The 14491-nt window shown below is 42.0% G+C and overlaps 1 protein-coding gene across 2 annotated transcripts in view; it reads right to left on the bottom strand.

Moving 5' to 3' along the window:
• The window catches only part of LOC136587276 (rho GTPase-activating protein 39-like), a 121354-nt gene that overhangs the window by 13952 nt on the left and 92911 nt on the right, over window positions 1-14491 (bottom strand). The window contains exons 5-6 of one of the 2 annotated variants that reach the window (XM_066585821.1): window positions 9832-9924; window positions 2092-2165 (exon numbers count right to left, since the gene is read on the bottom strand). In XM_066585821.1, the coding sequence (XP_066441918.1) occupies window positions 2092-2165; window positions 9832-9924 (167 nt within the window). The remainder of the gene's footprint in view (window positions 1-2091; window positions 2166-9831; window positions 9925-14491) is intronic. The other variant, XM_066585822.1, reaches the window with a different exon arrangement.

Below are 14491 nucleotides of genomic sequence, written 5' to 3'. Positions count from 1 at the left end.
GATATTACAGGATATAGACAATAGGTGACCAGCGGGTTGTTGATCCAGGGATTATTCTGACTGCCATTATGGAGTTGGGATTTTTTTCCACAGAATAAGGGTAAATTGGCTTCTGCCTCACTGGGATTTTTTTTGCCTTCCTCTGGATCAAAAAGGCGGTGTGGAAACAGCCTCAACATTTGTCTTTTTTCAGCCTAGCATACTATGTAACATCAAATATTGGTTTGATTTAGATTTCCCTTCATGTCTTAACATAATGCAAAGTAAACAAAACGATTAACACTTCTACTTTTGAAGGTATTCTTACTTTACGGAATTTTTTGCACAGTACTGTACGTGCAAGCAGAAATAATAGCCAGTGGCTTTACTGGGGTTGCTTTTTACATTAAATGGGGGTTCCTACAGCTTTAAATTGCTTCATAACTGCTCTGTCCTTCCTGGTTGCTGAAGCCAATCACTGGCTATAAAAGGTCACTGCTGTGGGCAATGATTGGCTGCAGCAGCCACAGGTCCTAATCAGCAGCAACCAGGAAGTACAGAGTGGGTGTGAAGCGATTTTAAATTGTGGGAAAACCCCTTTTAGCCACCTTTTTTGTGCAGCTTGAAGCTTTGGGCATCACGAATTCCCTGACAGGTTCCCTTTTAATTAGAACCTGAATGCTTAGTTTGTAAAAGAAATATTTACATCTATTATATTCTTGTATTACAATGAATGAATCATTCCTCCACTGTTCTGTGTAAATAAGCTCCTATAATTTCCGTGCAGAATGAAGAGAATAAACAACCCGGGCCTATTACATGAGGCCCCTTTTCAGGTAAGATGACAGCCCTTTATTGATTATAATTAGAGCAGTTAAGTGAGGACACCGAGTAATAAACACATCGCAGCGTGCACGGTCTCCGCGTTCCCCAGCGCTCCTATGTGTGTATATTTTCATCCTCTGGTTTATTTGCTGGTGACAGCAGCACTTCTACATTTGGCAGGAAAAGCTGGAAAATATACCCCTGCTGTGATTTAATGTCATGTCCTTACATGGGGATGTTAAAATCCACAATGAAACCCCAAGCAAAATAAATCAAATGAACATAACTGCAGCTCGTGCGAGGAGCATTGCCTAGCGGAGGTGATGCCAGGAGACAAAGACCTATGGCCGTCCCACAGAGTTTCACTGGGACATTATTTATATGGACTGAGGCTTTTGAAGGCGGAATGGCAGCCAAACATTGTTTTCCCATCTAAACAGGATACGTCTTGCACACACACGTGTCAAAGGGGATTGATGTAAACTGCACACAATCACTGAGAAGGTAGCTACCACCCTACGTCTTCATCTTGTCTTTGTATGAACTTAGCAATTCCTTAAGATGGTTTTTAAAAGATTTTTTTAAATAAATAAATGGAAATCATCAGTATAGACCTGAATTCGATCCGATATCCTATAAATCACCCAATACCATAAACCCTCAGGATCACTAAGTAGTCGAATAGTGATCAAAGGAAAGCCTCTTTATGGGGTTAGAAGAGCTTTCATATGCCAGAAGTACTTCTTGTCACATTAGCAAAATGTCTGTTTATAAAGGTGTAGAACTTGCTTACTCTCAAGTAACGTCATACCATGCTAACCCTGCCTCCTTGCTAGTTAAAGCGAACCTGTAACCTTTGAGTCCCACAAACTACGTTCTGAGGATCATAGGCAAGGGAATGGGGAGTCCAAGGAGCTCTATATATCATGCTCACTGAGCGCCCCGTTCCAGGGCTATGTCCTTGCGAAGTCCGTGCACTCCAACAACCTGACTCTGCGTGTGCATTTCCAATTCATCTCTACGGGAGGTGCACATGCAGAAGGAGTCAAGCTGCTGGCACACACCGATTTCATGAGGACATAGTACTGGAACAGGACGCCCGGCGAGTGTGAAACGCAGCTCCCCGGTCTCCCCTTTGAGCTCCACAATGTAGTTCATGGGACTCAAAAGGCAACAACAGGTTCCGTTTAAAAAAACAAAACACACAAGCGTATAATGTTTCAGGTGTCTAGTCGATACAAATGTCACAAATATGATCTAAAGAGACAAACGTCAAAAGTTTCTTACCTTCTTTCCTCCAGTAACTGCGACTTTTTGCAGTTTGCGGTAACAATATTTAGCGTAAGTGCTGATGGGAAGACCTGGAATGTAAACAGCAAAAAGGAACAGCTGTCAATAGAAGAAGTTTCCATCAAGCTGTAACTGCAAGTAAACTAACAAATTATCCCAACATTTTAAAAACGGGCTGATACAAGGGATGTGAAGAGAGCACCAAGTAAACCCGATCTGTACTGATGGATAAGGACGTGTTCATATAGGGTGGATTTGTAGCAGCCTAAATAGTGATGCTTTACAAATCTGTAGCATGCTTTATTCTGCTGCGACCAATGTGTCAGATCCCAATGGTACCATTACATGGGGTGAAATCTGCAGCCGAATCCTGGCGTATAGGATGTGAACGTGGTCTACCTGGCCATTTGTTCTGTTTTACTGACAACTGCAAAACACTGCTGTCTACACATGGTGGACATCGGGACTCGTCTGCTCTGGTGGCATGCTAATTATGATAGCTGTGATTATGATAACTTGAAAATGATTGGTTTGGGCGATTCCCACACAGTCATCATTACCAAATGCGGTCAGCACTAATTATATCACATGCAAAATCACAGCATGTGAGAGCACTTTTACACAGGCCAACTAGTGGCCGAAAAGACGTTCAAATGAGCGATTCTGAACAACAGTTGTCCCACGTAGATGCGTGACCAGACACAAAAAATTGCTCATTAGTCACTTCATTCCAGCTCACTGCAACAAAGTGACTAGTGAACGACTTCTCAATCCAATGCACAGGCAGTCGTTCATCTTTGAATAACTGCCTGTTCACAGTAAATGTGGGCAGGCAGCTGGTGGAGATCTCTGGTGATCTCTCCGCATCCATTCACTTAACCACTATCATTCCTGTGTGAAGCCACAGTAGCGATAGTCGCCCTGTGTAGAAGTTTCCAAATCAGCCTAATACCGAAGTCTACAGATCAGAGATCATTCTTTTAGATTTCTGAATCTTAAATATCACAAAAAATACTTTGTGTAGAAAAGTGATTGCTAAAGCCCTGAAAACAAGGCTCATTTCAGTAATGTTAAAGTGATTTTGATATTTGGGTGATTAATTTTTCTTAAAAGGCTTCCATAAAAGTAAGCCGATTACAGCATATCCCCCTACAGGAACTACCAGTGATGTGTTTAATTTCCCTACAGCTCCTCCGCAGGGAAAATAAAGTATTACGTAGTGTAATACATGGATTAGACCAGGACTGGGACACTTTTTGTAGTTGCTGCTTGCTCCAGCTAATTGTTTGTGGTTGTAAATAAGAGTCCTCTCTATTATCTCAGTGTCCCCTTTTAGGAAAGGTGAAATTGGTTCTTAAACCAGACAACCCCTTTAACTGCGAAATCAATTACTTAACAGAAATGCATACTAATGAGACCAATGTACAAGTAAGAATATTACAGAGAATTAATATATATTCCACACTATGTCAACAACCATAATAATAGTAAAGGAAGCATGACAAACTGCTTTGTCACAGATGGGTAATTCATTCTGATTGCTGAATAGGAGTGTCAGCTACCGAAATAGATCCTTGCGGAATTGGACGTTGAGAAGAGCAATCTAAGAGGACAAAATGAGGTGGTGCATTCCTGCGGCGTGAGGTCACTACTGAGAGGCTCGGTAATAATGAGAGAACTGGGACATGGCTCTGTTAACAACCACCTCAATGAGGTGGTCTCTGGAATACAGGAACTGCAAGGAAGATTTGCTTTCAACGGGTAATGTTTGTGGAAACCATAAATACTGCTTCAAAGGCAGCCATGACAACTTCAATAACACAAGATTACTTCAAGAAGTCCATGCAGATTTCAAGTGTAAATTATACTCCGGGCAGTAAGTCGTATAGTTATCTCTGAGGAATATGGAGTTCTGAAACCGGTCTTATTGAGGGAAGACAAAGACATAGCAGAAGTGTGTGACAGAAGAGGAGGGGAAAATGAGGCACAGTGTAATATTAGCGCTAACGGAATAATTACACAAAGGCACAACTAGCAGCGATAGACGCAGTTACCGCTCACATAATATGCATTTGTAGAAGGCTAGAGAGGAGAACTATTTGTCAATTAAAAACAAAATGGAAAAAGAAATTGAGTTTTCATGGAAGGAAAAAAACTCCAAACCATTTCCAACAAGGTTAACCCTTTCCAATCCACTGTCTGATGTCTGAAGACATTCTGATTGAAGGCTGTACAGCTCCAATGTCGAAAGACGTCCGGCAGGGTATTCTTACTGTAGATTACTGGCCGCTCTGTTGTCGGGGTTCTCTCCAGCATGTCCTATACCGCAGTACTGGCTCTAGCCAGCAGATGGCGCCATTGTATAATGGCAGAAAGAGAAAACCCCCTAGGAAACCCTGAATCCAAAAGTGGATTGCAAAGCGTTAACTAGGAGTTTGCATCTTCTTTAATCACAGCTAAATCATTAGTTTGACAATGGTGGAAATGATAGAACTTCATACTTTAACTTTACTGTTCCTAAAATTCTATAACTCAAAGAGGTAAATAAAAAGAAAGAATCAGGAGTTACTTTTCACATGATAACCTCCTCCTGCTTATTCCTCCAAGGCTTTTGTGTGTAACAATTAGGGTACAAAGTGTGATTGTTCTCAGCAAGAGGAACCAAGTAATTTTGTAGATAGGATACCTTTTAATGGCTAACAAAAATACATGATGTTACAGCGAGCTTTCGGATCTCCTATGAACCCTTAGGCAGGCCTAATGAAACCGATTTGGATGGGGTGCATTATATTATATATAACATATACATAAATGCAGAGACATCACCCCCCCTTGACCTAAATACAAATGTTCACATATAGACATTTGAGGTGCATTCACACGTGGCGTAACTTTATGCCATGGACAAATTTGCTGCGAAATCCACATTTAAGACTTGCAGATTTTGTGGAGTATTTGTCAATGGCGGGTGGTTCCTCCATGTGTGAATCCACCCGTACTCTTAACAACTCTGTCAGCAATGTAGACTTCGTAAAATAAGTCCCGTAGCCTCCTTCAGCCTCAAAATGGAGGGGTGTCAGAGCTTTTAAGGCTACGTTTACACAGAGTAGAAAATAGTCATCTATTTCTGCACAATCTCCACAATGGACGCCTCAGGACTTCACTCATTACACTAAAATTAATGAAATTTGCAGTGAATTTTCCACAAGTAAAGCATTCTGTGGATTTAAAAATTTGCAACGTGACTTGAATCCGCATTGGAATATTTTGGCTGCTAGTCTAAAGGGCTTGTCAAAGCCTCATTCACCAACATCGCACCATACATAGTTGCAGAATTTTGGGCAGAGAAACTTCACAACTAGTACGCAATGTCTGAAACCGGCCTAAAGGTACCTTCACATAAGGCGATTGTCACTAGAATTTTCACTGGAAGCAGCAAATTCGGGCGATAGTTGTCCAGCGCACAAGCGGCCAGACAGCGCACTGAGCCCCAAATCACTTATTTCTTGAAGCCGCTTGGTTTTTAGCTTATCTAAAAACTGAGCAACTGTTGGGCTGTGTAAACAGGAGTCACTCAATCTCTGAGCAACGGCCTGTTAACTGTGAATGGTGGGGAACGATCCCCAGCCCGCTCCACCTCCAGTCACAGCAGTGATGGTTGTCCCATGAAAAGGTCCCTTTACATGGGATGATTATCTCTCAAACGACTGGTAGAATGACTGTTCACAATCATTTTCTAATCTAAACGTCATAATTTGATCATTAATCGCATCTTTTATGTTATCTAATGCCCCATTTACACAGGATGATCTGCCCGAGCGGGTGACATCACCGCTAGTTGTTAGCGCTCGTGCAGAGCGTTTAGACTGGCAAGTCACCACTATCTCTGACTTCTCACTCAGCCTTCACATTCTATTTGAAGCTCTGAGCGGGGAGAGTTCACACGCAGCGAGAAGTCAGCGAACCAGCGATGATTTTTATGCTGGTTGAAAGTGAGAGAGATAAGCGAAAAGTAAATGAATAATAAACGATGACTTTACATTAAGACGTAACGATTATTGCACATTTTCATTCATTAGAACATGAGTTTAGCGTGATAATCTGCAGGAAGTCTTGCAGACTGGCATATAGGTCTGCTGTTCCCGTTTTGCTCTTGTTCACACCTAGGCTTAGTGTCCCTTTAAGAGAAGTGGTTATTAACCCATTTCCACCAGACGTTATACAAGTAACTGTCTCAGTCCTGTGAAGAGTGAAACTAGTGCAGTCACCGGACGAGGCACAGTCATGGATACCACACAGCAGACCGGAGGAACAGACTGCAGAAATGTGAGATGTATAGGACTGTAGTCAATCATCATCACACATCTCAGTGTGCATGTAATTAAATCACAGAGCAGATGTGAACAAGCTCAACTATCCTGCCAAGCACAAACAATTCAGAGGAATTCTAGTCCACACCCGTCATTTACATCCGGCATCTATGCATCACCAACAGGGCAATAAATGAGGGCAACTCAAATTATTGGATTTGCAGGCCAGTTATTCAAGTTCAGAGCCGGTCTAATCCTAAACGCAGGAATCCCACATTCAGGAGAAGTGAAATATCATGAGATCCAACCTACAAACAGCTCTTACGGCATATTCTTCAGGTCACCTATGCACTTATTAAACATGATGGTAATGTAGGCAGACAGCCGGCATACATCACTGTGTAAACAGCATTATTAACCACTTCAGGGCCAGGGATTTATAATTTTTTTCCCCATATAATTTTTTACAGTCCTGCTTTTTCCAAGAGCCATACCTTTGTAATTTTCCCATTGACACACCTGTATGAGGGCTTGTTTGTTGCAGGACTTGTATTTTTAATGGTACCATTGAATGTACTATAAATGTACAGAAAAAGGTTTAAAAACCTTTAAGTGGGAAGAAATGAAAAAAAATGCAATTGCGACAGTTTTGGTGGCTTTTGTTTTTACAGCATTCACAACATAGTAAAAATGATACATGGACTTTGTTCTATGGGTCAGTACTATTACGGTGATACCAAATTCCAATAGTTTTTAAATGTTTTTTTCATTTTTAAAAAGTAAACAACATTTTTTTTCTAAACAAAAATTGCTTTCAGTTGACGTATTTTGCGACCTGTAATTTTTTCATCATCTGGAGTGAGCTGTAGTTTTTGACATCTTTTATTCACGTTTTTGGGAGCCAGGATTCCAACAAAAATCAGCATTCAAGCTTTTTTTTGTTTTACTGTAGAAGAATACATTTTGTGATATTTTAATTGTTCAGAGTGTTACGTATACGGCGATGCCAAATGAGTGTGGTTTTTTTTTTTTGATAGTTAAGCTTTTGGGGTCTTTTTTTAATACCGTACAAAAAAGAATGGGGAAAAGTGTTTTTTTTTTTTCTTTAACTGTTAAAACTTTATTAAATATTCTTTTTTCAGACTTTTATTTAGTCCACACAGGGGACTTCAACTGGTGATTTTATTTGATCACTTGTACTATACTTTAGTATTGCAGTATAATGCAATTTTTTTTTGTCGCCTTTCAACAGGCATCTCTGTTTCCTTGACAAGCATCTATGCATGGCAGGCCTCAGAGCATTCAGTAGGCTCCGGGCTGCCATGCTAGCCCTCCTGCACCCTCCAATTGCACTGTGGAGACCACCTGGCGCCTCCCAACTGTTTAGGTGCCATAATCAAAGCGGACCGCATGCTTAAACATTTAACTGCTGCAATCAGAGCCAACTCTGATCGCAGCAGTTAGTGGTGGCTGTCAGCTATCAGAAATAGCTGGTGAGTACGGAGCAGACTCTACTCACGAGACCGCTCCATACACATTTCAGGACCGCAGGATGTTTATAGTTGTTCGCTGGTCCTGAAGTGGTTAAAAAATTTTCTTTTTGTTTTCTGCTATAGGAGTACAGAAGCAATGTAAACCTGCTATACATTACTAAAGTCTGCCAAACGCAGCAATTTTGACCCACTATCCAAAGTGTATAGAGAATCCTGAATGTCCCCTGGTAAAAAAAAAAAAAGGATGTCTCTGAGAACAAAAGGATTGGGCAGTTGAAAACAGACTCCCAATCTGTAATCCTGATTCCTACCATCAGGGAAGAGGAAAGGCATCTTTACAGTGATTATTTTCAAAAATCGCCCTGTAAACAGTGAATTCGAGTGATATAGTTGCACCATGTACACGTGGCCACCAACATGGCACTAAGCCAGAAATCGCTTATCTGAGTCGCTTGAGATTCAGCTCACCTAAAAACCAAGCAACCATCGGCCTGTATGCAGTGAATGGAGGCAGGTGGCCTGAAGAAAACTCAGGCCCACTCCACCTCCATTCTCTGAAGGACTATCGCTCCTGTGTCAAGGCACAGCAGCGCTAGTCTGTGGGACGGCTGTCAGGCACTTATGCAATCAACGTCTGTCCCGTGTAAAAATACGTTAAGGAGGCCAACATAAACATTAGATGATCGGTTGGTTTGACAGATATGGTGTACGGCCATTTTATCAATAGCATAAACCCCTAAATTTGTGTGGGGGTTCAATTATGTGGCTTAACGATTGTCTACTTTTCATTAGCAATACACAAAGGAAAGAAAAAAGATCATATATGATAAATTGTACAATCGTGAGTCAGTCTCATTTATATTGTGATTTGACCACTGGATTATTCGGTACCACAGTCATCTAAAAACTAAAACTTCATGTATCCATTTATGACCACTAGTGAGAGGCTTTCCTGGCACAGGGACGGGTCGGATTCTGCATGCGGGAGCCGCAGTGCAATCAAACCCCATGCCCAGCCGGCGTCTGCGTGTAGCTGGATTTATTGGTATTGTGGATGGTCCCTGCTTTTCCCGTGCCGTCGCTAGGCGATGATTCAGAATCCACAACCTTTCCGCAATTTCAATTGTGGAAGGGCCGTGGGTAAGACGGCCTTCATTCACTTCAATGGAAGCCATCCGAGCAGAATCCGCACAAAAATAGAACATGCTGCAATTTTTTTCCCACAGGCGGAAATTACAATCCGCTCATGTAAGCGGACATCCGAATGTTCTATTCTTTCTAATAGATGCGGAATGCAGCGGATCGTTCGCATAGGTGACGATCATGGATTCTGTAATCCAAATCCAGTTGTGTGCAGCCTAGCAGCCAAGCCTCTGGATGGGTCATCAATAGTTAATCGGCTGGAGTCTGCCACAAAGGATCTAGGCCAATCAGCTGAGCAGGTTATATATATGGGGGTGGGAGTGAAAGCTGCTGCAATTGTAACTGCAGGAGCAGCACTCATTGATATCAATGGGAGTTGCACCTGCAATAATTACAAGCGCCAGCCACTACACAATGGAGCAGCAGCTTCCGCTCTGATCCTTGCGTGTAGCAGCATTGAAAGCAGGCGCCCACTGAGCTGATCGGTTGCTACTTGTGCGGCGGACCCTGGCTGATCAACTATTAATGGCCCATTCTAAGGATAGGTTATCAATAGTATTTTACCTGGAAAACCCCTTTAAATAACTGATTTTATTATATATATAGTGCTGAAGTCACTACGATCAAATGCATGCAGTTACAAGTTAGTACAAAAATCTGAAAACTACACAAAAAAACGCAACAACAGATATAAGTCCATTCCAGGCTCACTTAACAGCAAGCAGGCAGAGATGTGATACATCACCCAGGTGGTGGCAGGCTGCACTTTAAGAAGCCCGTGTTATATTTACCTTCTTCCTCATCCACATTTTGCTTCCTCTTTTTCCGGGATTTTGAGTTCTTCTTAAATTTCAGTTCCTCAACTTCCTGAATCCGTTGGTGAACTGCAACAGAAAACATCAGTTGAGCGCATGAGGCCTAAACGTGATCATTAATCAGGCGACAATGACATAAGTGAGTAATGCCGCTTGCCTTATCAGTGTGTCAGGAAGCCTACACTACAGATGCTGCTGACAGGATGCTGACAAATGGACGTACACAGCAGGCTCACCGCACACTTACTGCGGGACCACCTAGAGCAAAATTGTGTCCTCCCGGCACTCTGAAAACATTTCAGCTGTTCCCAAATTGTTACTGCCAGTTGTTCTACAGATAGTAAAATTTGTGCAGGAACGTCTACAAAAACAGATAAATAATTCACAGAAGAATGAAGCCCCATGAGATTTAGGGCGAGTTCACACTTTATTTGCTGTAGATCTGCAGCAGATTTCACCCATTTGAATTCAATAGAAAGAGTAAAATCTGCAGCAGATCAGCAACAAATTCAGAATAAAATCAGCAATGCTTGAGCATACCGTTATGGTCCATTAAGCCCCTTTTAAACGCCACAATTATCGCTTAAGTGACCGGACGATTGAATGAATCGACGACAGTTTTGCATAAAATAACTCGCACCTAATCGTCTTTATTTTTCCTCATTAGCTAAAGTAAACTCAGTAGCAGCCGTTTGCCCAGGTGGGCCTGTGTTTGTGCGAGGCATTATCTGGCCGGCAGATTATATTGTCCTCTCCCAGCATGAGTAAACACTGCGCTCATTGTGTAGAAGCAAAACCATCTTTAAGCTGCAGAAAAAAACTGAACAAACTGCATTCAAATGGAAGGAATTCTGAGCGGCTTGCCAATGGTTTTTATGCCGGCTAAAAACCAGCACTGAACGACAATTGAACGAATAGTGCACAACTGCCCAGGTTTACCTGTAACGATTGTTACTCACGTTTGGCCATTTGAATGAATTCTAAGCGATAATCGTTACATGTAAAAAGGGACTTAAGTCTTCTATTCTCTTGTTTTTTAGGAGACATATTAAATTTTTGTTACCCGTTTTTAACAAAAGACCTTTAAGGCTACAGCTGGGCTTATTGTAGAAAGGCTTTTTTTCTATTAAGAACTAAAAATTGTAATGAGATTTCCAAGCACTTTTCATTATACTTTATGGAGGAAGAAAGTACCTCCTATTTTGTAAAAAAAATTGCTCATAAATCCCAGCATGTAGCGAACAAAACAAGAAATCACTAACAACTCACTTGGCTGCAGCAGTTATCACATGTGGCGGCATCTTACAGTGATTTTTTTGCTGTGAGATACTGTGTTTCCCTGAAAATAAGACCCTGTGATATTAATTTTTGGCCCAAAAGAGGTCCTAAGTCTTATTTTACTTACCTAGCAGCCGTGGCCCGGGTCCCACTGGTCTCAGAGGTTCTGTAACTCTGCAGCGTGTCCTGCACTCCTCAGCTGCCAACAGATCGCCTCCTGGTCATGGGATTTATAAATCCTGCCTCCAGGAACTGATGGCTCTGATTGGTTCAGTGAGCGCTGCTCTCAGCCAATCACAGCTGTTGCGTTGGTTTAGCGAGCGCTGCATTGATTGCCTAAGAGCAGCACTCACTGAACCAATCAGAGCCATCGCTTCCTGAAGGCAGGACTTATGAACCCCGTGACCAGGAAGTGATCATCTGTTGGGGGCCGAGGAGTGCAGGAAGTGTGGCGGAGCTACGGAACTTCAGAGAGAAGGGGGGAGGGACCTGGACCGCAGCTACCAGGTATTGTATTCATTTATCTATTTTTTAAATGTAGTCTAGCCAGGGCTTATTTTCAGGGTAGGGCTTAAATTTTAAGCCTCCCTGAAAATAGGCAAATATCAAGGCAGGGCTTATTTTAAGGGCAGGTCTTATTTTCGGGAAACCATGTTAATGAGTATCGGTGTAGCCCGCTAGTCATAGGCCGGGCTCCCACAACCACATGTAATACGCTGCATAAAAATCATAAGAGTTTTACTGGCATATGGAATTGCGTATGGTCACGTATTTTACTTGTGCATGCCTGCTCGTGTACAGCATATTTTACGCACATTGTCCTGCACAGCCTTACTGGTTTCTTTTCTTTTTCTTTTAATTTCCTTCTCATGTCTCATAGCAACATGTGTAAAAGACGCCACACATATGCAGTTTTGTAGCCAAACTGAAGTGTGGACCATTATAGCAGTGAAATAATCAAGGACGGATACTACTACTCTGTTTGGAATCCACTCTTGTTTTTGACCCCAAAAACAGCATCAGAAACACTTGAATGAAAGCGGCATGTTTGACAGCATCCCAAGGATGGTTTCACGCACTTTAAAAAAAAAAAAAAAATTTAACGGCAGTATTTGATGGAACTTTCTTTTAGTCAAATCCAGAAGTGGATCCAGCAGGAAGGAGGAGGACAAGTCCTTCTATTATGTTTTCCATTCAATTTGAATCTACTTCTTTGGCTTAAAAAAAACAAACAAAACAAAGCATCAAAAACGGTTCCATAAAACTACAGCGTTTCTTCAAAGAGGTTTTCCAAGAGCACCAATTAGATGAAGCTAATCTGACATGTTACGTCATTTGTAAAGAGTGAAAGGGGCCCGGATGCTCTTACTGCTCATTCAGGTTTTCTCTCAGCAGTAGAAAACCCCTAAATATCTAGGACAAAATTTATTAAAACTGGCTTTTCATACACCAGTGTTACTGGATTATTCCGGGACCTTATTTTTTCTATTGATGATAGGTAGTTCATCAGTGGGGTCCGCCACTCTGCTGGTTCCTGGAGCCGCTGTCACTGTGATCAGTGAAGCAATCGCTGAGGTCTGTCATTGGCTGCATCACCTCCGACATCCTGTAAACATCCTGGGGAAGCCTGAAAATGTGATGTCAGAAGGGAGACCTGGAGTGGCGGCGAGGGACACAATGTGTTCGGAGCGTCCATTCCATATCTTGTACATTTTGACAGGAAAAACGGCGCTTCCTTCAGCCTTATTTTCCCCATCAAGTTAAGCTCTATTTACATAAAACTGGACAAATCCTTTAAATGTTTGTGTACAAGTATATAATTGGTCTGCATTGTGGGATCACTTTAAGCGCTCACTATCGTATTTCATTTTAAACAAAAATACGTGAAGGTGAGAATCAAAATAAATGCGACCATGCTGATTAACGGCATCTGACGGACTTCTGTATTTGCGCCGCAACCAGAACCTGCAATGTTGAAGCGAACAGGGATTTCTTTTTGTAATTATGTAACCTGAAGATACTTCGGAGAGAGATCTGTAATCCTTACCTTCTCATCCGGGCTTAGTGCTGACAAGCAAAGGCAAGTTATCATACATGTAATAATGACATACGACACAATAACCTATTAAATCCACGAGACAGACCATTAGGTTACAACTTCATAGCATGGAAGCACTTGCAGGCACAGGCAGGGTAGTAGGTTAGTTTGATTTCCCAGAACGTCTCTTACACAATATGTTAGATTCACACGGCTCATAAATCATGCAAACCCTGAGCACCCCTCACTTCCCATAGCAGAATATCTGTTGTGAAATATCGCTCTCACGCATTCGCGCTGCACTACACGGTTTTACTGTAAATCTACTGTATAATTGTCTGGTGCTACTAGTCTTCTAGGTTATAAAAAAGGTCAGCTTTTATTTTGCATCTTGTAATAACCAGCGTTGTATATAAATGTACGGATCACATCAACCAAGTAATGAATTGTCTGAGGGAGGAGTGAGGTTGGCGATACAGCTTAGATAGCCATCGGAGACCGCCATCCTTCTGACTCTCCCGATCCAGGCGAGCGTGCATGTGTTCTCCATTCAGAGAGGGGAATAAGATGCTCTACGACATCTGGAGGCGGCTTATATCCCTTGATGACAAAAGGATAGGGCAGGTTGTAATCCAACATGCTCAACCCTTCCAACGTCCATTGTCAAGGGAAAGTCAGAACACCTGGTACACATTAGATGGGCAGAAGCTCCAATCAGAATTGGTGGTTTGGTCTGAAATTAATCAACTGTGCATGGCCACCTTAATATGTACATGTGATTATGGGATGCCGATCTAATACTTCGATTTCTACACGTAGAACATTTTGTTGTAGCCAACATAGATAAAACAGATATTTCTTGGCACAAAATGACAAGAGGAAATAAAGCATTACTAACATTCCTACTTAAAGGAGTTGTGCTAAATTATACAGTTATTCCCTATCCACAGGAAAGGGAATAACGATGTGATCGATGGTGGTCCAACTACTGGGACCCCCACCAATCCCAAGAATGGGGTCTGATCAGTTCCGAGTGAATGAAGTGGGGGCCAGACTGACGCATCGCTGCTCACAACACTGGAGATTACCAAGTTGAAGCACTTTGGCTGTGTTTGACACTGTCACTAAAGTGAATGGAACAGCAGCACGCCTGCATGACCCCTGCTCCATTCACTCAGGGACCAACCAAACTCCTTCTCGGGATAGGTGGGGGTTTCAATTGTTGGATCCTCACAGATCACAAACTTATCCTTTATCCTGTGGTTTGGTGGCAAAGTTTGTTCTTTTTTTTACTACTTTATACCGACTCTTATGAGCGCA

Source organism: Eleutherodactylus coqui, chromosome 13 (assembly GCF_035609145.1).
Source record: "Eleutherodactylus coqui strain aEleCoq1 chromosome 13, aEleCoq1.hap1, whole genome shotgun sequence".
Taxonomy (NCBI): Eukaryota; Metazoa; Chordata; class Amphibia; order Anura; family Eleutherodactylidae; genus Eleutherodactylus; species Eleutherodactylus coqui.
Note: the sequence above shows the minus strand (reverse complement) of the source record. Positions and strands in the feature narration are given on the sequence as shown.